The sequence below is a fragment of the Artemia franciscana genome, chromosome 7 (genome assembly GCF_032884065.1).
Source record: "Artemia franciscana chromosome 7, ASM3288406v1, whole genome shotgun sequence".
Lineage (NCBI taxonomy): Eukaryota > Metazoa > Arthropoda > Branchiopoda > Anostraca > Artemiidae > Artemia > Artemia franciscana.
The window spans coordinates 17327628-17354788 of record NC_088869.1 but is presented as its reverse complement, the minus strand read 5'-3'; the positions used below and the strand labels follow the sequence as shown (position 1 = coordinate 17354788).

The 27161-nt window shown below is 35.9% G+C and overlaps 1 protein-coding gene across 1 annotated transcript in view; it reads right to left on the bottom strand.

Moving 5' to 3' along the window:
• The window catches only part of LOC136028916 (RAS guanyl-releasing protein 2-A-like), a 127809-nt gene that overhangs the window by 75791 nt on the left and 24857 nt on the right, over window positions 1-27161 (bottom strand). Inside the window, exons 3-4 of the mRNA XM_065706882.1 lie at window positions 24142-24312; window positions 12484-13015 (exon numbers count right to left, since the gene is read on the bottom strand). Of these exons, the coding sequence (XP_065562954.1) occupies window positions 12484-13015; window positions 24142-24312 (703 nt within the window). The remainder of the gene's footprint in view (window positions 1-12483; window positions 13016-24141; window positions 24313-27161) is intronic.

Below are 27161 nucleotides of genomic sequence, written 5' to 3'. Positions count from 1 at the left end.
CTTTCTCCTCGTTTGCATGTTTCATTTTACAAAATATGAGTTTCCTAACATCAAGATTTAAATTAATGGAATTTAACAGGAATATGTATCTAATAGAGCAGTAGAAACGAGGCATTTTTAATAAGACCCCTGCAAAATATCTCTTAATATGGCTTAAATAGACCTCTATTAAAAGCCCTGTCCCTCTGGAATTGCTTGCTAGGGTGAGTCAGCCACATATTGTCACCGTGGTGTAAATATGCATAGTTTCGGCTCAAAGAAACGTGGCATTTTTATTAAAACCTCTTAGAAACAATCAAATTCAAAAATAAAACCCTTTTTTCTTGTTTTGGTGTTACATTTTTCAAAATGTGATTTTGCTAGTATCGACATTTAAGTGAATGGAATGCAACAGACAGGTGCATCTAATAGATCAAAGGCCAATGGTTGTGAGCTCTCATGTGGAAAGGGATGGAAACACTCATTCCATTTAATTATTTTAGAAAGCGGGAAAGGCAATTCTTCGTGTGTAGAAGGGGTTATAACGTTGAAAGTATTCCTGTATTCTTCGAATAATAATATTAGAATGGGTCTCTGGCGATCCATTCCTTTAAGGGAAAATCTCTTTCAAATCCTAATGCTGACGAAAATGCTGAGTTTGTAAAGGTTCTCTGAAAAAAAAACTTATTGAAAGAAAATGAAATCCCTTAAAGTATTATCTAATAACCTGCGTGTTGTTCGTCATTATGTAACACACCGCGTCTGTTACCTCACTTACAAGTGGGGATTCGCCAAGGGCTGAACAAAAAAGTCACGTGAGAATGCGTCATCCTTAACATAAGTAAACACTCCCCTATTACATAACAACTAAAGAAATTTTGAGAAATGTCTTGAATTCTTTGAATGTCTTGAAACGTCTTAAAAAACGTCTTGAAGAAAAAAGTCTCAAAAAACGTCTTGAAATCTCTCTCACCAATCTTTGCCTAGCAACTGAACCGAGTGTCACACTGCTTTGTGTGACATCTTGTTCGAAGCGTCTTGAACTGATGAATCATTTAGTTTTGAAAACTTTCTTGAAGAAAAATGTGTTAAGAAGCGTCTTGAAACGTCTTGAAAACGTCTTGAAGAAAATGTCTTAAAAACGTCTTGAAATATCTGGAAAAATTTTGAAAAAATGTCTTGAAGAAATATGTCTTAAGAAACATCTTGAAATGTCCTCAAACGTCTTGAAAATCCTCGAAGAAAACATTCCCTATTAAGTAACATACATTTGCATCCACTTGCATGAGTAAAAATAATTTAATATGTAACATATACCTGCATCTCTTAGAAACAAACCCTATTATATAACCTGTACCTGCCTCTTGATGAAAACATTCCCTATTACGTAACAACCAAAATATCCATAAGTAAACATTCTCTATTACTTAGCACACACCTGCCTCTCTTAGAAAACATCCCCTATTACGTAATATGTAGCTGCGTCTTGAAAAAAGTCAATAACATCTGCGTCTTGAGGTAATCGCCGTTAAACCTCTTCGTCATCTTAAATGATTAAAGGAAGTAAAGAGTAGTCTCTATGGGTGTTGTTAAAAAGATTGGCCCGTCACCACTGGCAACTAGTTCTCCTCTCACGCCATTTTCTTCCAAAGTCATCGACCCCACCCCATAGTCCCTGGTAAACGAGCTTTCAATGAGAAAATTTTCCCACTGTTTACATATTGGCCTAGTATTTGTTATTTGAAAAACAAAATCAGAATTTATGTGGGGGGGGGGTGGTTAATTTTATGTGGGGAAAGGATTCTCTCTTCCTGTGTGGGGAATATTCTCTGTGGGGAAGATATCTTAAAGGGAGTTTTACTTGGGGAGAATTTGCCGAAATTCGTACATGAAATCGTTTTATTTATCCTACTCTCTCTTCAGCTGCACAATTTTGCATGGACGGAGAATGCACTTCCCATGGAGGACTTTTTGTGGGGGAGAGAACTTTTCATGGATGGGGAAGGTGGATTTCCCTGCGTTATTTGAAAAGTGATCAAAAATTAAACAAAAACAAAACAAGTTTTTTCAACTGAAAGCAAAAAGGAAAATTAAGACTTAAAACGAACTGAGTTTTTCCTTTATATGAAGGGGCTGCCCTCTCCCATTCCCTCGCTCTTTACACTAAGGTCTTATAGTTCTTAGAAAAAGTTATCATTTAAATTTGACGGCCCTTGTGTTTGAGCAGTCTATCGTAAAAAGTTAAGACAAAAAGTCGAACTTTAGTGTAAAGAGCAAGGGCTGAGTAGAGGGTAACCCCCCCCCCTCATATGCGTAATACTTCCTCTTCGTTTTAAGTTTTAATCTTGCTCTTTGCTTTCAGTTGAAAAAAAAGTTGTTTTGTTTTTTTATTTAGTCAAAAGAAGGATCAATAGGGCAATTTATGCTCAATCATATTTCTATTCTCTTCATACACACTGCCCTACTAAAGCTCCCTTTGAGAACAGCTTAGCAAACAACTTTTAGGAAATCATTTCAGAAAAATGAAAATTTAAAATACGACGTATTGGCATAACATTGATGAAATACACTCAACATTTCATAGTTAACTTGGATGTCAACATGTTTAACTTTGGAATTAAAAAGGGATCTCCAACGTCTTGACGAAGCCTAGTGTAATCTGCAGACTATTACGGGAAAAAAAGGAATTTTGGAAGCAAATATATTCCCCTTTCAAAACGCAATAACATATACTAAAACAATATAAACAATAATCGATTTTGAGGAAAATCGTAATTCTATGAAACATCACGTAGGCTGTCCGAAGACGTAGTTTAAAGGTAATTCAGAAAAGCATTATCAAATATATATCCACTATGGCTCCCCTTTTATATACTCATTTTTCCTTAGCTTTAATTGTTTTTTTTTTTCAATGCGGAAATCGCAGATAAAAACAAATGAAAAATAATATTATCCGTAATTTCACAACTGCGTCATATATCTCTTCTATTCATCGTGACGAGCGAAAAGTAGTTCCTTATATTCCAATCACAAATCCGAATACAATAGACAAGTTTTCTCTATTATAACTATTAAGGAGAAGATTATCAAGTGGTTCAATGAACTATACGCGGGGCTCATCAAAATTATAAACAGTTTCCCAATCTAAAGGAATCGCATATTAATGCAAATAAAGATGTTGCAGTGCATCACTTTTGAGACTTTGATTAACTGACTCGATGCAGACATGTTACTTTCTAACTTGGAGCAAAAATAAGCTGCAGATTTCAATGGTGTTGTGTGAAAACGAGCTATAATCTGAATCAATGTCAAAGAAAACGATGCTCAAAGTGACATCCCAAACTATGGACCAACTTAGCATATAAAAAAATGAGCTAAATCGTTGTTCACTGCAAAATGATGTAGTAATGATGTAGTCCCAGCTGTGATATAACTCGATTTAAAATTGAATTGTGTCTGACTTTGTGCAAAAACGACTCAACTCAAAGCTGCAGAATACCTGGTTACTACCTGGTGATAACAAAAACAATCAGAGTTTTGACTCGGCACACAAACAAGCTACGTGTTAGCTCGATGCAAAAACGAGCTGACTCCAAGCTACGCTTACTGCTGATTTTTCTAAGAAAAGGGTGGCTTTTATAAATCTGAAACACATAATGATTTTCAATTTGTATGTTCGGGGGCACTGATTCGGTTCCACAACACTAGTTTTTAGCAGAAACATGGGCCGGTAGCATGTTGCTTGAATCAGAAATACGTGCCGATTTTAAACGTTTATTTTCGGAGGCACCTAGTGGGCCCACAGCCTCTGCAACACCAAAAACCAAAGGATTATTAGTCGTTATGGCTGTAGGCACACATTTTCCCAGGATTCGTCCAAAACTATACCCCTGCCACTGTCAAATTTTATCAGAAAGCTAGGCATGTTTTTTTTTTCTCTCTCTCTTTGATCGGATTGAAACTTATAATGCAAGTTCCTTGACCTAATCACCATGAGAAGGATGGTTTTTGGAGACGCATGCTCATTCTTGAAAGTGCTCGGAAGCTCTCAGATTTGGGATACAAGAACCTTAATCCAAACAGAAAGAGAGGATAGAATTTGGCAACAATGAAGCAGCGATATTGAATTCATTAAATTTGAAATCTTCCCCCTAGTCCACAATTAATTTCACAGTAAAAAGGTTATTTGAAAATTCTTACCGAAAACAATTTCTGATCAAAAATTTTGACCAAGTATTCAAACATTTCCTAAAATTCAAATAGTAATTCAGTATTTTAGCTTTTGGAAGAAAAGCTATAAGAAAAACCTTTCCCAATACTATTACAATTATCTTACAATTATAAACTATTTCATTAAAAAGCAAACAAATCAATGTTATTCCTCTTTACTTTTCTTTGGAAAACTTTTTTTGGAAAAAGTTTTTCTTTTAAATTAACAATATGAAAGCTCTATTTGAAAGAGTTCACTCATGTGGGACTTAAATCATTAGTGGGCATTATTGCATTTTGCGTAACACCTTCTAATACTCTTATTAGGGGATATGTTAGCAAATCATCAAGGAAGGGTAAACGAAGACTAAGAAAATGGATTTGTAAGCTTAAATTTTCGCTTTATTATAAAACGTTTATTATATTCTATTATATTATATTTTTTATTTTATTATATTATATTTTTATTATATATATTTAAAAATATGTTATATTTTATTCCATTACATTTATTATTTATTATATTTATCATATATATATATATATATATATATATATATATATATATATATATATATATATATATATATATATATATATATATATATATATATATATAATATTTTCGTTTATTATATCTTATTCTAAGTTTTAAATTTTCGTGTAAAGCTATTCAAACAATTTAAAGAGAGGGTAAATTATCCCCTCCATCGTCCCACTCTCATCGTCGAATAGAAGAATACGTTTAAACTATGCACTATAAAATGGTTTATGGTGAGATTCCGGGGAGAGGTGTATGGAATGCATTCATGCCTTTGCATTTATAGAGGGGAGTGTAGGTGGAGGAGAACTGGCCAAAATTAAGATTTTTCAAAGTAACTTTATTAACAGAAATTTATTAATGAATTTCATTTTTTTTGCATTCCAGATCTCCTCCTCTTCCCAAAATATGCCCTTGTCCTTCCGATTAAACATTGGGGAGATTAAAGGTATCCCCAATCTGCATTCATTTGAGGGAATATGTTTGGACTTGACATAAAATGTTATTGGTGATGAACTACCCATCCCATATTTATGACCTCAAACACTAAACAAAAGACTAAAATGTTACTTCTAACAGTAAAAACAGGATGGGCTGGTAGGGGATACCACCTCAAGCTCAAGATTCATATGAAAATGCGAACCGTTTTGAAAATATGACCATTTTGGTAAAAAAAAATTTCAAATTATTGAAGAATCCTTTCCCCTAAAACAATATTCTTTTTCAGGTATAATCATGTTGCGCCAATGGTCATAGGAAAACAACAGAATAATTTCTCAAGTGATTTCTTAATTTCAGGTAGCGAAATTAGCACACCTCAATAAACGGCTCATTTTGGCTCAGGATGAACCGAAATTTATTAGGGAAAAAATCATCATGGTATTATATATTTGAATCTTAATCTATATCTTAATCTATCTTAATCTAGAATCTTAATCTATTCGGATTAAGATTCTGAAAATCCTGTAAGTGATTGCTTTTTTTCGAAATCAAACAGGTCGCGGTGAGAACAGTAGATAGGCTACCTCAAAAGAATTGACTCGTCATACTGATTCCAGATATATAAAAGTCCCAAAGTTTAACATTACTAATAAAAAAAAATACAAGCCTGAGAAAATATGCCTGATTTTCAAAAAAGTAGAGATACACCCCCAAAAGGTAAAGCAATCCTAATGGAAATTAATACATCAGATTCAGCATATTAGAGAACCCAACTGTAGAGGTTTCACACTCCTATCTACAAACATGTGGAATTTTGTATTTTTTTGTAAAATGTCAATGGTAAGATTTTCGAAATATATCTTGTTTCGAAAAAATTTCGCAGCTTCAGGAAAATCCCAACGATTTTCGAAATATGGTAATAAACTTATGGTAATAAACGTTGCCTACTCTGTATGAATGGGAAGCCATCAATTAAGAAGCGAAAAACAAATAAGTATGAATAAAGAGTTAATAGGAAAAGTTTTTTTCTTAAGGGGGATCAATAGACAGTGAACCCCTGTCATCTACCTTCCCGAAGAAAACTATCCTTTTTTTTTTTTTTTTTTTTTTTTTTACGGGATCTTATTTGGAACATCTAGTCTAGGAACCAAAGTTAGAAATATGACAAAATAGCAATTCAACGAGTACAAATGATCTAAGGAAGATTTAAGACTAAATTGACCATGCTAATTACGAATATCTCGGGAATATAAGCAGAGGAGTAATTTCGTCAAAATCATTATTTTTTTTTTACTCATACTAAGTCCAACTTTTTACTACAAGGTCGTAGTTGTCTCCTTTATATCTTATCAAATCATTCCCCGATTATTAATTTACCATGAGTTTGTCAAATTTTGACAGCAAATTCATCGCATGATCGGTATAACCTTAGTTTGTCAAATAGTTTGTGGTAACAAACAGACAGTAGGAAGCGAGTCGACCCAACATGAACCAAAACTTCAAAAAACTGAATTTTAGTAATAATAATAGATACATCAAAGGAATTGGCTCTTTATCTTGATTACAAATACATAAAAGTCATTCAAATCAATATTACCCATCAAAAGCTATGAACCTAAGAAAATTTCTGTGATTTTCGAAAAAGAGGTGAAAGGCCCAAAAAAGTCAAGGTACCTTACTGGGAATTGTACCATCAGATTCAGTGTCCCAGAGAAATTTACTGTAGACTTTACAAGCTCTCATCTGCAAAAATGGGGAATTTTGTTTTAATCAGAATAAAAATCACGGATGCGTGTTTTTTTTTTGTTTTTTTTTTTATCGAACCAATGATCATGGAAGATTTGTAGAAGGGTCATTCAATCATAAATTAAAAGTTCTAGTACTCTTTTAAGTGAACAAAAAGATTAGAGGGCAACTAGCCTCCCTCCCATGCAGCTTTTCCCCAGAGTTATCGGATCAAAATCTCTGAAAAGCCATTTTGTTCAGCACAGTTGAAAGCTCCAATAACTGTGCCCCTGAGGATGACACGATTTTCACAGCTTAGGGGTTAGGGTTGTAAGCTATGAAATTCACCTATTGTTTACATTTAATATTTATTATCTGGATGTATACAGATATTTACCGGAGGAGCAGAATTCTCAATAGGAGAGAAGAGGATTTTACATGAAAGAATTTATCATGGTGAGAATTTACCATAGGAAAAAATTTCCACGGGGAGGGTTGTTTTGGGGTGATATTTCCAGAGAAAACTTTGTATGGAGGGGGGGGGGAATTTGTCATAAATCCCTTATGAAATCCCTCTTATTTGTCGTACTTTCTCTTTGGCGACCAAATTTTACACGTGGAGACGTTCTGCGGGAATTGTCTTATTTTGTTTTTCAGTGGGTGATGAATTTTCTGAGATAGAAATTATCGACGGGGAAATTTTTTGGAGTGGAAACTCTACATGGGGAATTTTTCCGTGGATGAAACTTTCCAATGGGAAGGGAAGGGAGATATCCGGGAACGACTTTCCATGGAAGGATGAATCTCCAGTATGATTAGAAAGGTAATCAAAATTTAAACTAATAACAAGTCTTTTGAAATGAAAGTAGGCTCAGAAAAATTTTTACGGGAATTTTCTGGGGGAAGTTTTCAGCGAGGATGTAATTGTTCGAAGAGAATTTTCCAGGGAATTATTTTATACGGGAGAAACTTTTCATGGAAAGAATTTTCTGGAGGGGATGGATTTTTTCATAGAGGAGGGAGGCGGATTTCCGACACTCTTTGAGAAATGATCAGAAATCGAACAAAAACACAAGTTTTCTGTATATTAAGGGGCTCTCCCCTCCTTAATACCTTACTCTTTATAGTCAGAGTGCCAGATTCTGTATCTCGCTTATTTCGATTGGTGCCCATGCCAGAAGGTACAAAAATGTTAAGGGTGGATAACGGGGTAGACGACCATACTGAAAATAAATATCTTAGGGCTTATGTTCGCCGTTTGGGTGTTTCTGAGATACAGGCCGAAAACACCAAATTTAGCCTATAATGGGTACTACGAATCTATTTTTGTTTTGTAGATGAGATTGGTAAAATCCAGTTTACTCTTACATCAGTCGAAAGAAAAGACTTTTGGCTACATGAATGTAATTTTGTTTGTAAAAATAAAAATAAAAAAAGTACAATTTTTGCTGCATTTAAAAAATTCAGATTTTTGTCAACATATTTTTGACAGAAATCCGAACACATTGAGCTGAGAAAAAAAAAGTTTAAATTATTGTATCTGAAGGGTCTGCAGCTTTATTGGCGAGTGCACCAGATAATAGGACTTTTGTTTAGTAACCTGCTGCCTAGCAGGAAATTTTTTTTCATCAAGTAACAGCAGGTAGAATTAATCATTCCTGGACAGATAGAAAGTCATCGACCCTGAAATGATGATGTAATACTGTCAAAGTAAAGCTAAACACCAGTTAATTAGTGTTATTTAGGTATATAAACAGTTAATTTATGGGACAAGATCGGTTTGTTAGAACTATGGCTCAAAGCATCGACTATGGCAACGCTTTCCGAATTGGGATCTGGACCTTTCCAGGGAGGCATGGACTAGTCCATGAGGAGGCAGAGTATTAGCCAGTATTGACAAAAAAAGCAAATGAAATTAAAACTACACAGTCACGCAAAATATCTTGACTCTCTCAGGACTACGGCATTTACTGGCCCAGGATCAACAAAAAATAAGTAAAATTGGCAATCTGTATTTTAGGTAATTTTTGCATAACTGATACTTTAAAAGGTAAAATAGTAATAGGCAATAGGTAGTTTTCAATAGGTAGTAAAATAGGTAGTTTCCATATCTCAAGGTAGAATTAGCAAGATTTTATAGACTCTAGTAGATGCTTCATTCAGGAATGAACAATAAGACGATTGACGATTGGATGATAGACGATACGGTCTCTGCGATTAATTAGTTTCTCAGATACGCACTTTCAAATTTGCCTTTCAAGTAGAAGGAACTGATGGAGCTACAACCACATATTAAATTCAATATCTTCTTTATATTGAAAAGAATAATATAACCAAAGATTTTTGTTTTGCAAACTTATTCCTGGAAAAGCCACATCCTTTGAAACTTTTATATCATTGACATTTTTTTCTAATGAGAAAGGTATATTGTAGAATAAATCTGACTTAGTACAGATTTGACTTAGTACAGATGGTGCAAAGTCAATGTCAGGACACAAAACTAGTTAAAATGAAATCCCTTCTAGCAATAGTTAAAATGAAAACACCAAATGTTGTCTCGCACTGTACGCTTCTCTGGGCGGCTCTTATATCAACAAGAGCTAAGAGCTCATGTGGCACTCGTGACGAGGTTTGAAGAGCCAAAAAGCCAAGAGCTCATATGGTATGAGCTCTAGCAAAATTCTACGAATCAAAAGATTGATTTAAAAGAAAAATCAGAGGCTTAATGCCGGTCGCGATTTAAAATAAGAGCTCTGAGACACGAGGTCCTTCTAAATATCAAAATTCATGAAGATCCGATCACCCACTCGTAAGTTAAAAATACCTCGTTTCTTCTAACTTTTTCTCTCCCTTCAGCCCCCAGATGGTCGAATCGGAAAACGATGTTATAAAGTCAATTTATGCAAGTCTGTAACACGCCTACTAATTTTCATCGTCCTAGTACGTCCAGAAGCACCAAACTTGCCAAAGCACAGGACCCCCCTAAATCCTCCAAAGAGAGCAGATCCAGTCCGGTTACGTCAATCACGTATCCAAGACATTTGCTTATTCTACCCACCAAGTTTCATCCCGATCTATCCGCTCTAGGTGTTTTCCAAGATTTCTGGTTTCCCCCTTTAACTCCCCCAATGTTACCGGATCTGGTTGGAATTGAAAGAGCTTTGAGACATAAGTTCTATTCTAAATATCAAATTTCATTAAGATCCTGTCACCCGTTCTTAAGTTAAAAGTACCTCTATCATTCTAATTTTTCCCCCCAACTCCCCCAAAGAGAGTTGATTCAGTCCAGTTATGTAATTCGCGTATCTAGGACTTGTGCTTATTCTTCCCACCAATTTTCATCCCAATCTCTCCACTCTAAGCATTTTCTAAGATTTCTTGTTTCCCCCCTCTAACTCCCCCAGTTTCACCAGATAGGGTCGAAATTCAAAACAAGAGCTCTGAGACAAGAGATACTTCTAAATTTCAGATTTCATTAAGGTCCGATCACCCATTCGTAAACTAACAATATCTCATTTTTTTTCAATTTTTCCTCTCCCTCCAGCCCCCCAGATGATCGAATCGGGGAAGCGACTGTTATCAAGTCAATTTGTGCAGGTCCCTGACACACCTATCAATTTTCATCGTCCTAGCACGTCCAGAAGCACTGAACTCGCCAAAGCACTGGGAATCACCCCAACTCCCCCAAATAGAGCGGATCCGCTCCAATTATGCCAATCACGTATCCAAAACTTGTGCTTATTATTCCCATCAAGTTTCATCCTAATCTCTCCTTTCTAAGCGTTCTTCAAGATTTCTTGTTTCCAAGATTTCTGTTTCCTCCCTCCAAACCCCTGGATCCGATTGGAATTAAAAAAAAGAGCATCTAAGGCATAAGATCTTTCTACATATCAAATTTCATTAAGATCCGATCACCCATGTGTAAGAAAAAGACACTTCAATTTTCATGTTTTCCAAGATTTCCGGTTTTCCCCTCCAACTCTCCCCAATGTGACCGGATGTGGCAAGGATTTCTTTCTGTGGTCGGGCTTTGTAGCGCAAGATCCTTCTAAATATCAAATTTCATTAAGATCTGATCACCCGTTCGTTAGTTACAAATACCTTTTTTTTCTAATTCTTCCGAATTACACCCCCCTCAAAAATCCCCCAAAGAGAGCAGATCTGGTCCAGTTATGTCAGTCACGTATCTTGGACTTGTGCTTATTTTTCCCACAAATTTTCTTCTCCTTTCTAAGCGTTTTCCAAGATTTCCGGCCCCCCCCCAAACTCTCTCCAACGACGCTGGATCCAGTCAGGATTTAAAATATGATATCTCCTTCTTTTCCTCCTTCTTTTCTTAAGAAGGACGCCTTCTTTTCAGCGTTTTCCAAGATTTTAGGTTTCCCTCTCCAGCTCCCCCCAATGTCAGTGGATCAAGTAGGGATTTAAAAAAAGGCTCTTTGACAGGGTATTCTTCTAAACGTAAAATTTCGTTAAGGTCCGATCACCCGTTTGTAAGTTAAAAATATCGCATTTTTTCTAACTTTTTCCGAATTAACCGTCCCCCCCCCTCACTCCACCCAAGAAGGTCGAATCGTGGAAATGACTATTTCTAATTTGATCTGGTCTGATCCCTGATAGACACGTTCCAAATTTCATCGTCCTAGCTTATCTGGAAGTGCCTAGACTAGCAAAACCGGGACAGACAGACATACAGATAGACCGAAAGACCGACAGAATTTGCGATCACTATATGTCACTTGGTAAATACCAAGTGCCGTAAAAATAAAACGAGGAACATGATTGTTTTTACAAAAGTGACGAAAATTACAAAGTATATAAAAACAGTTCATTATAAGTCACATTGTTCACAAACCCGTGTGTCGATATGGTAGCTACTTATGCCACGCTTTTGCACTATTGTGAAGTGTGCTGGCTATTTTTTGCTAAGGTTATTAAGAGTACACATGAACTCAAAGTCGAATTTACAAATTTAGTAAAAGAATATCAAAATTTGGAAGCAAGTATATCTGATATTCTTGGGTCCAAATATAACTATTTCTTTTCAGATATAACTTCCAAAAAGAACTAGGGGAAATGTAAAAGGAGCGAGTCGCTAATGCTATAAATAAACTTGTGCCTGAACGTGCTCGGACCAACCGCTACCAGAACTGTTTTGTCCCTTTTTTACGTCAGTATATAATAGTGCATAATGACATGTTTTTATATTTCAACATCAAATTAGCCATTTGAGCTACGATTGTTGTTTAAATAAACCTCTCTCTCTCTCTCTCTCTCTCTCTCTCTCTCTCTCTCTCTCTCTCTCTCTCTCTCTCTCTCTCTCTCTCTCTCTCTCTCTCTCTCTCTCCCTCTCTCTCTCTCTCTCTCTCTCTCTCTCTCTCTCTCTTTCTCTCTCTCTCTTAAATACCAATTTCTAAGAAATCTGAAAGTGTCATTTATGAGTAGCTGAACTACTATTTCATAGAAAATCGAGGAAAGTAGTATTGAAAAAACAATTTTGCATCCAAACTTTCTCCTAATTTTAAGTTCAAACATTTCCTATTTCGCTTATGAAACCTGATTTAAGAAAAGAAGAAGAAGAAACTTACCTTAAAGCATGGCACACCTGTCTACGATACAGGCAAACAGAGCAATGCCTACCATTCCTATAGCACAAGTCATGTTCACTTGTTTGTCCGTTGCCATATCGGCCCAGGTTTTTCTCAAAGGCACTGTTAATTCGACCCAGTGAAGAGAAACTTTCTCTTCTTTTTGTTTCTTCTTTTACTTCCTTCGAATATTTCTGCCAAGATTTCCGACGAGCCTGAAGCTTCTGATTTGGCTGCAAGAATTCCCCTTCTAATATCTTTTTCTGGGTAATCTGTATACGTTCAAGGTTTTCACGAAACATTCTTTCGTAAACTGGCTGGGAATTATCTATTTTAGGCTTTCTATGAAGATCACCTGAAGATGTTAACTTCTGAAAAAATTTATGAGGATTGCACATAACAGTTTTTTCGGCGTCTCTATAGAGGGCGAAAAATGTTTGTGCAACAGTTTCTGACGACGTAAACCACTTATGAACCAGAAGAAATGTCCTCGGAAAATATGCAGAATTGGCGTTAACTGAGCCGTCCGGACCTATAATGAAAAAAATCATGATTGTTGTAATTTTTCCGTGTGAAATTATAAAGATTATAGCATAAAGCTATAATGAAATATAAATTGGTTTAAATTGATTAGTTCTATGTACAAAAATATCATTTCTGCAGTTAAGGTAGGATATGAGGCTAGTAGCTGGTTTTGTGTTACTAGTGGTTAAACAGGGTTGCGTTCTATCCCCGTTTACACGGATCATTTTGATGGACTTTGTCTTAAAGAGCACAGCAAATGCAATACGAGAACACGGAATCAATTCGGGAAGTAACATTCTCTAAGTCTTAGGTTATGCTGATGATTTTAGGGTCCTAGATGACGATCTTTACAAAATGTATGAATTTTGGAGGTTTGGAGAGTTAAGGGTGCAATATGAGATTTGTAAATTAATATTAAGAAGATTAGATCGCTAAGACTATGAATAAGTGAAGATGAAGAGGCCATGTTGGGTGGTGAGAAGATCAGTCAAGTGGATAGCTTCACCTATCTGAGCAGTGTTATTAGTAAAGACAGTGACTGTAGTGAAGATGTTGCAGAAAAGAGTAGCCAAGGTCTGGGGTGCTTTTTCACAGTTAAAAAAAAAATCTGAAACAACGGAAAGATAAGGCTGCAAACTAAGATTAGTATATTGGAAGCTACAGTGTTGGCAGTGGTCAACTATGGCTTTGAAGAATGGGCACAGACGGAAAAGAATTTTCTAGATGTTTCCAGAGAAATTGCCTACGGTTTCTTTTGGTACCCAACTAACTGAACGTGTCTCAGACAGTAGGCAGTGCGAAAATGTGGTTCATGTCCGCATACTAGGGCTATAATGATTGAGAGATGGAAGTGTCAAGGACACGTTCTGTTGATGAAGGATGACACATTGCTAAAGATCGTCCTTGTCAGCCAGCCATCTAGGGCCAAACAAATGCACGTTGTCATGAATCCTGTGGGCAGGGGGATGTTACAAGGAAAGATTTAAGCGAAATGGGAGCTTCTTATGTAGATGTAAAGAGGGAGGCTTTGAATAGATTGAGATGAAGAAGGAACATACGTAGCTGTGTTGTCTTGACGTGGCTTGGTGCTGTAGTGGGTTGTTAGTAATAGCAGTAGTTGTAGTTGCACTAGTATAAAGAAGTTATGTAGTTTTTTATGAGCCTACTAAGGACTAAAAAGAACAAAACACTGTTTTCAAAACGTGGTATTTTGGGCACTGGTAACTTCTAAAGAGAGTCAAATATTACTTTTTTGAGTGACCCCCTCCCAAAAAAAAAAACAAGAGCCAAGAATTCATATGGCGCTTGTGATGAGGTTGGAAGAGCCAAGAGTTCATATGGCATGAGCTCTAGCAAAACTCTAAGAATCAATAGATTGATTTAAAAGGAAAATCAGAGGCTTAATGCGGGTCGGGATTGAAAAAAAGAGATCTTAGACACGAGGTCCTTCTAAATATCGAACTTAATTAAGAACGGATCACCCACTCTTAAGTTAAAAATACCTAATTTTTTCTTTCCCTTCAACCCTCTAGATGGTCGAATCAGGGAAAATGACTTTATCAAGTCAATTTTTGCAGGTCCCTGACACGCCTACCATTTTCCATCGTCCTAGCACGTGAAGAAGCACCGAGCACGCCAAAGCACTGGGCCCCCTCAACTCCCCCAAAGTGATTCCGGTTACGTCAATCACGTATCTAAGATATTTGCTTATTCTACCCACACAGTTTCATCCCGATCTCTCCACTCTAAGTGTTTTCCGATATTTCCAGTTTCCCCCTCCAGCTCCCCCAACATTAACAGTTCTGGTCATGATTACATATCTAGGACTTTTGTTTATTCCTCCTACCAAGCATCATCACGATCTCTCCACTCTAAGCGTTTTACAAGATTTATGGTTTCCTCCTCCAACTCTCCCACATTTTACCGTATCCAGTCAGGATTTAAAATAAGATCTCTGAGACACAATATCCTTCTAAATATCAAAATTCATTAAGATATGATTACCCATTCGTAAGTTAAAAATACCTCATTTTTTAAATTTTTCCTCTTCCTCCAGCCCCCCAGATGGTCGAATCTGAGAAACGACTGTTATCAAGTCAATTTGTGCAGGTCCCTGACACGCATATCAATTTTTATCGTCCTAATACGTCCAGAAGCACAGGACTCGCCAAAGAACTGGAATTCCCCCCCCCCTCAACTCCCCCAAAGAGAGCGGATCCGTTCCAGTTATGTCACTCACGTATCTAGAACTTGTACTTATTCTTCCGATCAAGTTTCATCCCGATCTCTTAACTGTAAGCGCTTTCCAAGATTTCCGGTTTCCAAGGTTTCTGTTTCCCCCTCCAATCCCCATGTCCCCAGATCCGATACGAATTGGAAATGGAGTTTTGAGGCATAAAATCTTTCTATAATTCCATCACATAATCGTGAGATAAAGATACCTCAGCTATCACGTTTTCCAAGATTTCTGGTTTCTCCTTTGAACTCCCCCAAACGTCACCGGACCTAGTCTGAATTTAAAATAAAGGCTCTGAGGCACAAGATACTTCTAAATATCAAATTTAATCAAGATCTGATCACCTGTTCGTAAGTTATAAATACCTCATTTTTTCTAGTTTTTTTTTCGAATTAACTCTCCCCCTCCCCAACTCCTCCAAAGAGAGAAAATCCAGTCAGATGATGTCAATCAAATATCTAAAACTTTTACTTATCCTTCCTACCAAGTATCATCACGGTCTCTCCACTCTAAGCGTTTTCCAAGATTTTCGATTTTTTCCTCCACCTCCCCAGAACGTCACCGGATCCGGTCAGGTTTTGAAGTAAGAGCTCTAAAGCACGAGGTCTTCTAATTATCAAATTTAATTAGGATCCAATCACCTGTTCGTAAGTTAAAAATACCTAATTTTTCTAATTTTTCCAAATTACCGAATAAGATGTCCCCCCAACTCCTCCAAAGAGAGCGGATCCGGTTCGATTATTTCATCGCATATATAGGACTTGTGCTTATTCTTCCCACCAAGTTTCATCCCGATCTCTCCACTCTAAGCGTATTCCAAGATTTCCGCCCCCCCCCAAATCCCCCAATGATACTGGATCTGGTCAGGTCCTGAATTAAGAAGATCTAACAATAAGAGATCTAATTTACCAGGTCCTTCTATATACCAAATCATATTAAGATCATGCCCCTCTATCGTAAGTTAAAAATACTTCATTTTTTTAATTTATCAGAATTAACCCTCCCCCCAACTCCCCCAAAGAGAGCGGATCTGGTTTGGTTATTTCAATCGCGTAACTAGGACTTATTCTTATACTACACGCAAGGTTTCATCCCGATCTCTCCACTCTAAGTGTTTTACAAGATTTCCAGTTTCCCCCTCCAACACCACCCAATGTTACCAGATCTGGTCTGTATTTAAAATAAGAGCTCTGAAACATGAGTTTCTTATAAAAATCAAATTTTATTAAGATCCAGTCACCCGTTCGTAAGTTAGAAATACCTCAATTTTTCTGATTTTTTCCGAATTAAAATGTAACACATCTAAAATGTAACACGCTTAGGGAAAAACCAAAACTTGAGGGGAAATAGATATTAATCCTTTTTTAACGTATTATTAACTCGTGAAATTGCCACAACAGACGGATTCCTGTACTACGAATACAACAGCTAAAACAATACAAACAACAACAAAAAAATAAAACTAATATCAACAAAGAAAAATTGTAATTTAAGAAAAATACTTAATTAGTAGCAGAACAAAACTTTGGCTGCAGATTAAATAAAAGTTTTATCAATGAAAGCATGACATTTAAGGAAATTCTAAGGGTAAACAAAAGTCTATCTAGCAGAAGGTAACTAGGCCTTTTTGAGATATATTCAGTCCGTCTGGGAGGATGGAAGGGATTCTATTTCGATGGAACTATTTTTTTTTTATCAGTGAATAAGCAAGTGTGCGATTTTGCCTTTTTTACCTTCTTACCTACTTTTTTGTGTAATGGTTTTTACCTTCTTTGGGAGGGAGGGGGGGATTTAAACCGAATTTATATCCCAAAAAGAGAACACATACTATATGAGAATCATTGTAATTTGTGAGCAGGTAGCAAATGAACTAAACGAAAAATAAATTCTTATATGACTACCGTAGTGCGTCAGTGAAGCGTAAAATTCTCAACAATTAAACGTCTTTAGGACAGAATTGCAGGATTTTTTTTTCAGGCGACATGAAAGAAAAAGCTCATGGAGCCTTACAAAGAAGTGACACAGTTTACCGTCAACTGTGAATTAACTTGCTATGCTACTGTTATGTCATAAAATAATATAAAACAAAATTGAATCTTATTATTTGGCAAAAGTTCAAAAAAATGAAAATCCAGTTTTGTAAGCTAATAAAAATGATATAAACATAGTAACGGTTGCGGTTGTTTGCCCGCATTTCCAAATCGCGTAACAAGAAGAAAGAAACACAACAGAATATAACGGTTGGAAACAATTTAAATATTGCTTAAGCAGTTCATTGTACCAGGAAAAGTTTACTTATTTCAAATTTGGTTCAAGTAAATTCTATTTCTACGGAGAGACACCATCCATTACTTTTTTAGAGGGAACGACGAGTTAAGAGCTAGGGGAAAAAGTTTTACCTTCTTTAAAAGACGTTTTAGCCCTGGACATATACTAAGAACATATAGGCTTAGGGAAGGCTTCAATCAGACTTTGACAATCTACCAAGGACTTCCACAATGAAGGACTGTTGTTTAAGTGTCCTGATGTTAAAAATATGTTGCGCAATTATTTTAAATTGCAAGAATTAGTTATTATGTGGTTTTTTTTAACCGACTTGTTTTTTAACCGATCACCAGCTACAATACTCTACCTATACTAAGTACCATACCTAGACTTCAGTACTAGACTAGGTACTAATTTTGTTACTTTTTTCAATTTTATTAATAACTGTTAATGTTGTTAATTATTCAAAACACACCCTAAAAGTGAATTTAGGTTATTTCTGATTAAATATACCAAGATATAATGAAAACATAATACTTTATTAACAATATTAGGGGAACAAGAGCAAAAAATTATTAAATACACGCCAACCATAACGCATTATATTAAACACCTAATCCAACTTGACCTAATCTAATCCCTCACCACCTCTATATATTAAATATTTGATCAAAATATACCCTGATCATAGTTTTTCTCACTCAAAATAAGCAAATCATAACCGATTGCTGTTTAGGGGCCCAATTTGCTATGTGGCAGAGGGAGTAAAGGTCCCTTCCGAAACCTAATTTGACCCTCCAGACCCCTGGCCCTTTCCCCCACTGAAATTTAATTTCCGTAAAAAAAAATCTTGCCAAAACCAGGACATTTATATTTTTCATTTTTCACTGTCATTTTCCTTGATTTAGGAAAATTGGCTCCAGATTTATTCCCCGCCCCCCCCCAGGATTTTGATGAAATTACACCACTGTTGCAGAGAGGCAAACCTTTTTTTTCAGATCTTATAGAGCAAAATTCTTGAGCTTGTTATGAATAATTTGGGCTTGTGATTTTTTATTTTTGAGAGAGTTGCCAATTTTCATCATTAAGGAACAACAAAAAAATCGTCAACATCTCAAGGTAAACATGATGATAGGATCAGAACTCGAGAAAACAACAAAGTCTGCCTTAGCAGGCTTTGTGGTTTCTATTTCTTTCTCCTTGCCTATTTCTAAAACACCTTTTTTTAGGGCTGCTCTGACTATTGAAATCTTTTATTTTGAAGAAACATTCAATAGAGAAAAGGAACAAACGTGACACTTGAGTGGCCATGCGTAATAGTGACTAATTTTATATCGGATGTTCAGTGATTAATTGGAATTTGTAATTGGAACTGGGAAGATGGAAGTGGCAAATTTTTATTTGCATAATCAGGGGGACTACAAAGAAAAAGAACAGGCATTCTTTCAGAAAAACACAAAAAAAAACTATTATTATAATCATTAAAAAGAATGACACTTTAATTTCCTTCCAGGAAAATTCATCATTGAGTAATAGCAAGTCAAGTCATAAAGTCGCGTACCAATATTTTTGTACATGCAAGTCCCATCAGATGGCATAGCTATGAATTGTTACCGTGTTGTACTGTGTCAAGCTTATCAAACAGATCGTGGTAACGAACTGTAAGTAAGTACCGACACGGCTCAATAGTAACCGAAACTCTAAGAAACAGAGTCTTGAAGACAATAGATAAATTAAAATAATCGAATTTCTTTACTTATTCAAAATATAGAAAATTCAATAAGTTTTTATAACCCATCAGAAGTTACGAGCCTGAGGAAATTTGTCCAATTTTTGAAAAAGAGGGGAAACGCCCCCAAAACATCAAGTGAGCTCAATGAAAACCATACTATCAGATTCACCATACCATAAAATCCTGCTGTAGAGGTTTCAAGTTGTAGAGGTCCATATACAAACATGTTGAATTTTGTACTTTAACAGAAGAAAGTTCATGGATGCGTCTTTATTTATTGTTGTTTTTTTCCCAAGAGTGATCATATGGTACTAGACTCCTTCCGCATTCCTTTTTCACCAAAGTCGTCATATCAAAATTTTTGGATAGACATTTTGTTCAGCATAGTCCATGCATACTCCAAAGATCTACTAAAAATGTCTTTGAGGATGACTTGACCCTCCACAGAAGCCCAGGGAAGGGCTGCAAGCTATGAACTTTATTCATTGTTTACGCATAGTACTGGCTATTAGGAAGCATTAAGTTTTATTTGTGGGGGAGGCTGCTGGGAGGGACATTTTCTACAGGAAGAACTTCCCATTGGGGAAATTTTTAGCAGGGTTGGAGTTCTCTACGATGTTTTCCTATGAGGGGGAGAGATATTCCTTGGAAGGAATTCTCCATGAGGGAATTATCACAACGAAAAATGTTCCCTGGGAGAAATTCTCCACGGGGAACTTTAAGCGGGAGAAGCTTTCCGTTTGGGTGTGGAGAGGAGGAATTTTCGGGAAAATTTTCCACATTTGAGTGGTTTCTACCATGGCCTAAAAAAGTCAGAAATTAAAGAAAAAAACAAATATTTTTTTATACTAAGGAGCAGGATTTTATACTTTTCAGGAGCAGGATCTCCAGTAAAGATGAAGTTGTTTGGGGGGGGATCTAGAATCAGCAATTAAGGAGGAATGTTACTGTTTTTTTACTTAGTGGGTAGGGAGACAAGTGACTAATTTGCCAGAAGCTATCAGGAATGATTTTTTTTGGAGACATCCTCAAACATTGCTATCTAATAATTTTTTTTTATTTTACCTTGAGAAAATGAAATCCGTATTAAAATTGTTAACTAATAATATCCTTTGATTTATAATGTGGGGAAACTTCGCTATCAAGCAGTTCGTGGTAGCTTACTGCAAGTAAGGCTCGATGCGGCTCAATAGCAATCGAAACCCTAAAAAAACGGAATTTTGATATCAATAAACAATCAAAAGAAGTAACTTACCATGCTGATTCCGAACATCTAAGATTCATTAAGTATAGTGGTACCCATCAGACGCTACGAGCCTGAGACAATTTACCTTATTTTTGAAAGTGGGGAGAAAGACCCCTTGAAGTCAAAAAATCTGAACGAACATTTCACCATTAGATTCAGCATATGACAGAACCCTATTTTAGAGGTTTCTAGTTCTCATAAAAAAGGTGGAATTTTGCACTACTGGCCAGGAGAAAAATCACGTATGTGTTTTTATTTGTTTTGTTTTTTGTTTTGTTTTTTCCAGGGTAATCATATCAAACCAATGGTCCTACAAGCTCAGAAGAGGATGGAATTTGATCGAAATTTAAAGTTCTGGTACTCTTTTTAAGCGACCAATAAAATTGTAGGGTACCTAGTAGTCTCCCATGCTTCTTTTTTCCCCAAATTCGTCCCATCAAAGTTTTGAGACAACCAGGAAAAATTTACACCAGGGAGACCTGACGAAATTACTTTATTTGTGTGACTTTCTTTTTGCCAACTCAATTTTGCATTTGGAGGTTTTCGGGGAATTGTCCGGGAAAGTTTTCAGCGGGTTTGTAATTGTCTGGACACAATTTTCATTGGGGGGGAGGGGAAGGATTTTCTGCAGGATGAACTCTACATGGGATAATTTTCTGAAGGAATTATTTTCCAGGGGGATTTTTCTGCGAAAGCATCTTCCCACTTGGGGGTATTTCAGCAGGTTTGGATTTCCAGGGAAAAATGAAAGTATGTCAAGGGAAATTTGTCAGGTGAAATCGTCTGCAAGAAATTTTTCGGTGGAGGGGGATTTCAATGAGATTGGAATTAGCTGGAGGGAATATGTGGGAGAACCTTCTACGTAAGAGTTTCTCGTAAGTGAAGGGTATTTTTCATGGAAGCGGGGTTGGCATATTTACCAGTATTATTTGAAAAACGATACTAAATTAAATATAAAAAGTTTTTTTTCAGCTTAAAGTAATAAGCCATATTAAAACTCAAAACCAACAGAAATTATTCTGTTGATGAGGGGGTTACTGCCTCCTCGATATGTTGCAGTTTACGCTAAAGTTTGACTGTTTGTGCCAGTTTCTAAACAACGACTCCTGAACCACAAAGGCCGTTTAGTCAAACAGTTCGCGGTAACGAACTGTAGTAAGGAGCCATCCGGCTCAATAGTAACCGAAACTCTAAAAAGTGGAATTTTGATACCAATAGTTATATAAAAAAAATGCATTTTATTGCTGATTTAAATATATAACTTTCATCAAGATCATTCTTACCTATCAAAAGTTACGAGCCTGAGAAAATTTGCTTCATTTAAGAAAATAGGGGGAAACACCCTCTGAAAGTCATACAATCTTAAAGAAAATCACACCATCAGATTCAGCGTATCAGAGAACCATACTGTAGGAGTTTCAAGCTCCTATCTACAAAAAAATGGAATTTCACATTTTTTGCCAGAAGACAAATCACGGATGCGTGTTTATTTGTTTTTTTTTTTTTTTTGTTGTTGTTTTTTTCCCAGGGGTGATTGTATCGACCCAGTGGTCCTAGAATGTCGCAATAGGGCTCATTATAACGGAAATTAAAAGTTCTAGTGCTCTTTTTAAGTGACCAAAAAAATTGGAGGGCACCTAGGCCTCCTCCCACGCTCATTCTTTCCCAAAAGTCACCAGATCAAAATTCTGAGATAGCCATTTTATTCACCATAGTCAAAAAACCTAATAACTATGTCTTTGGTGACGGCTTACTCCCCCGCAGTCCCCGTAGGAGGGGTTACAAGTTACAAACTTTGACCTGTGTTTACATGTAGTAATGGTTACTGGGAAGTGTACGGACGTTTTCAGGGGGATTTTTTTGGTTTGGGAGGGAGAGTTGAGGTGGGGGGGTACGTAGGAGGATCTTTCCATGGAAAAAATTCTCATGGGGGAAGAGATATTCAATGAAGGAGGCGCAGGATTTTTTTAACATTCTTTAAAAAAAACAATGAAAAAATAAATATGAAAAGTTTTTTCAACTGAAAGTGAGGTGCAGCATTAAAACTTAAAACGAGCAGAAATTATTGCGCCTATGAGGGGTTTACCTCCTCGTAATACTTCGCTCTTTACGCTAAAGTATTTTTAGTAATTTCAACTATTTATACTACGGCCTTTGTGATTCAAGGGTCATTCTTAAGGAGTTGGGACATAATTTAAGCTTTAGTTTAAAGAGCGAGGTATCGAGGAGGGGTGAACTCCCTCATATCTATATATATATAAATAAGTTCTCTGTGGGTCTGTCGAGTGACGTCATGTCATCATGTCGTCATGTCGTCATGAAGTTAGTTGTCGTCATGTTTGTTATGACGATGACGTCATTAAAGGTATTTAAGAAAATCGTTCAATGACAAATTTTTAATTGTAAGAAGATCGTGGACGGAAAAATGTTTAATTGTAAAATGACTGATGAACCTACGATGGCAACAGCCGAGGAAGCTGCTCAAAAGACAAATTTTTATTTGTAAGAAGATCGTGGACGGCAAAATGTTTAATTGTAAAATGACTGAAGAACCTACAATGGCAACAGCCGAGGAAGCTGCTCAAAGATTCTAAGCGCCCCCACCAACTAGGCGTTGGGGTGGCGCGAAGCGCCACCCCAACAGCTAGTACACAATAAAAACATACGAATATAGAAGTTCGTTACGTAAGTCAATTCGTAAATTACGTCTATATTTTACTAATGAGATTGTTCGTAAAAAAAATTAAATGTTCTAGTTGCTTTTTTAAGTAATCAAAAAATTGGAGGCAAACTAGGCTTACTCCCTCTCTCTTTTTTCTCAAAATCTTCCGATTAAAACTATGTGAAAGCCATTTAGAAAAAAAAAATAATATGCACATTTCATTTTAATTATTTATGTGCGGAGAGCCAAGATCAAAACATGCATTAATTAAAAAACGTCCAGAAATTAAATAAGAAAAACAAGTTTTTTTTAATGAAAGTAAGGAGCGACATTAAAACTCAAAACGAACAGAAATTACTTCGTATATGAACGGGGCTTTTCCTCCTCAACGCCCCGCTCTTTACGCTAAAATTTTACTGTTTTAAGAAGTAGAGCTAAGAGAAAGAGTCAAACTTGCTTCGAAATTTGCATATTTTTTTTTGTAACAAACTTACTTCGTATATGAAAGGGACTGCTTCCTTATTAACGCCCCGCTCTTTACGCTAAAGTTCGACTCTTTCTCTTAACTCTATTTTTTAAAACAGCAAAAAACTTTAACGTAAAGAGCGGGGCGTTGAGGAGGAAAAGCCCCTTTCATATACGGAGTAATTTCTGTTCGTTTTAAGTTTTAATGTCGCTCCTTACTTTCATTTAAAAAAAAATTGTTTTTTTATTTAATTAGATTAAGGAGCCGCTTTTAAAGTGCTAAAAAGAATTTAGCTTGAAGAGTAAGGTTTCGAGGAGGAGGCAATCTCCTCATGTGCGGAATAATTTCCAATCGTTTTAATGCTGCTCCTCGTTTTCTGGTGATTTTCTTTTTCTTTTTATTTAATTACGAAAAAAGTTTTAAGGGAAACAAAACTGTTATAAGCCAGTTTCAAGTAGATACAAAACCAAATTTTCAAAAGAAATATGAGAAAATTTTAAATGAGAAAAATATGAGAAAAACTTACGAAAGCAAAGAACACATAGCTCAGCCAAAGTTTGAAGACTAACTGCACGAAGTTTGTTACTCCCTTCTGACGACGATATGCTTTCACAGTCTTCACCAGTTTGATCTTCCGTATCTATCCCTGAGTCGGAGCGTCCTCCATAGGTAGAATAATCACAAGAATCAAATAGATCTAGGTGGTAAAAGTTTGAGGTCTAAAATGCTATTAAATAAAATGGCATATAAATTAATGCAAGATTAACGGCTAAAGTGAAAATAATCCACTTGGGCTGATTGTAGAGAAAAGGATTTCTCCTCCTGACCTCTCCATGTTCTACCAGAATGAATTTTCACGGATGAAACCCTACTACCCTACAATATAAAGCACTTCGTTTTTTATGTTTTAAATAGGTTCTTAGACGAACAGGCCAATTGGCCCGAAACCTGGTATCTGTAACCCATCTGGCTGGAGATAATCAAGAAAAGATGATAATTTGTCATTATCTTAGAATTCTCAAAAATTTATATCGTTTATTTCTTTTGTTTCCACAAGGTCCTTTCTCCACAACATAGGCTTCTCCGTACGTGCCTAAAAGAGAGCAAAACCGGTTTTGACGTTAACTCTCATCCATTCTTCTGCCATCTTCTTTTCTTCAGATGATAAATATACATTCTTTATAGTCTTCATAGATGTTTCTCGAGAAATTCCATGACGCATTTCATCCTTTCATATCGATCAGGATTAGGATGACGCATAGGTCTTATAAAAGACTGAAAACTAAAAGGAAAATGGTTTTGATCTATGTGAGACTATGAAAAGGCATACAAATTAATTTGCTATAAAAGCTTGGAAAATTTTTCTTAGTGAAATGAGGAGCTGTGTAACTAGATAGTAATTGTAGGGGGGAAGGGGCTGAAAGACAACTACTCCTTGTAATTTTTCTGAACATATTGAAATTCTAGCCTTGGGCCTGGGAAAAGTACCCATGCTTTACCTTTAACAAGTGTAGTAACTGCATAATGTTAAGTGCAAAGTTTATTATTTAACATTTTCCCTAACCTTGGGGTTTTTAGCACGTGAAACTTGTTGTTTCTAAATTCACAGTGGGAGAATTGGGGTCTGTAGCCACTCATATGAACTAACATTCAGATATGGCTTGATCCAGATATAACGATCCAGATATGGCTTGTATTGTTTATTTCTTCAATGATCAATATTCCTCATCATGAGCCTGTATACCAGGGGATTTGGGCCTCTTTACTTTTTAACATTCAATTCAGCCAAAATACTGACATAAATTTGTTTCGTGAAAAAATTTGTAAAAAATTAAATTTTTACTCTTTGTCCATGCATTCACTAAAAATGTCTTTAAGGTTCTAAAGACTCCCAAAGCTGCTTTAGATTTACAATTCCGCCTTGGAAATTCCACCTTGGAATTTTGCGTATTATAATGGGGTTAAGACCCCCCCTGAAAAATATCAAAAAACAAACAAAAAAATAGCTGGTAGACGTTTCGACTGACATAAACGTTTGAACTTCAATAGCTACAAAAAAGAGGTGGGGAGGTTTTAGGACCCATGCCCTTCCCCCACCAGATCTAGAAATTCTATTGTATTTTCCTACAATTTTCATATACTTATGTGGAGGTAAATTCCTAAGTCGGTTATCCTATCAAACAGTTCGTCGTAACGAACTGTAGTTAGGAGCGACCCGGCTCAATTGGAAACGAAACTCTAAAAAAACAGAATTTTGATACCAATAGACACATCAAAAGAATTTGATTTCAATGCTGATTTTAAATATATGAGTTTAGTCTTACCCATCAAAAGCTACAAGCCTGAAAAATTTGCCTTATTTTCAAAGAAAGGAGGAAACGCCCCTAAAAGCCATAGAATATTAATGAAAATCACACCACCAGATTCAACGCATCAGATAACCATATTGTGGAGATTTCAAGTTCTTATCTGCAAAAATGCGGAATTTTGCATTTTTTGCCAGAAGAGAGATCACGGATGCGTCTTCATTTGTTTTTGAGTATGTTTTGCTTTATTGTTTTTTTTTCCAGGGGTGATCGTATCAACCCCGTGCTCCTAGAATGTCGTGAAGGGGCTCATTCTAACGGAAATTAAAAGTTTTTTCAACTGAAAGTAAGGAGCAATATTAAAACTTAAACGATAAGAAATTATTGCGGATATGAGGAGGTTTGTTCAATCCTCAATACCTCGCTCTTTACGTTAAAGTACTTTTTGTAATTTTAAAAGAGCTGTTTATTCTAATTAAACGGGCTTTGTGATTCAGGTGTCATTCTTAAAGCATTGGAACAAAATTCAAACTTTAATGTAAAGGGTTAGGAATTGACGAGGGGGCTAACCCCATACTATACATAATAAAAATATATGTATATAGAAGTTCGTTACATAAGTTAATTCGTATGTTACATATATTTTATTACTAATGAAAACGTTCTTAATTAAAACTAGAAGTTCTAGTGTCCTTTTAAGTAACAAAATCATTGGAGAGCAACTAGGCCCCCTCCCCCACCCCTTATTCTCAAAATTGTCCGACTAAGACTTTGAGAAAGCCATTTAGCCAAAAAACACAAAAATTAATATGCAAATTCCGTTTTAATTATTCATTTACGATGTCAAAAATCAAAACCTGCATTAATTCGAAGGCATTCATAAATTAAATAAAAAAACAAGTTTTTTTTTAAGTGAAAGTAAGGAGCAACATTAAAACTTAAAGCGAACAGAATTTTTTTTCGAATATGAAAGGGGTTGTCCCCTCTTCAACGCCCCGCTCTTTGCGTTAAAGTTTTTTATTGTCTTAAAAAGGAGAACTGTGACAAAGAACTGTGACAAATTTCCGTATAGTCAGACTTTCATATACGGAATAATTTCTGTTCCTTTTAAGTTTTAACGTCGCTCCTTACTTTAAGTAATTTTTTTTGTATTTAACTATCCTTCCAAAGCCTACTGTCAATTTCAACGACATGAGGCTCAGTATGTATTTTAAACTCTTTAATAAAAATTTCAAAACCG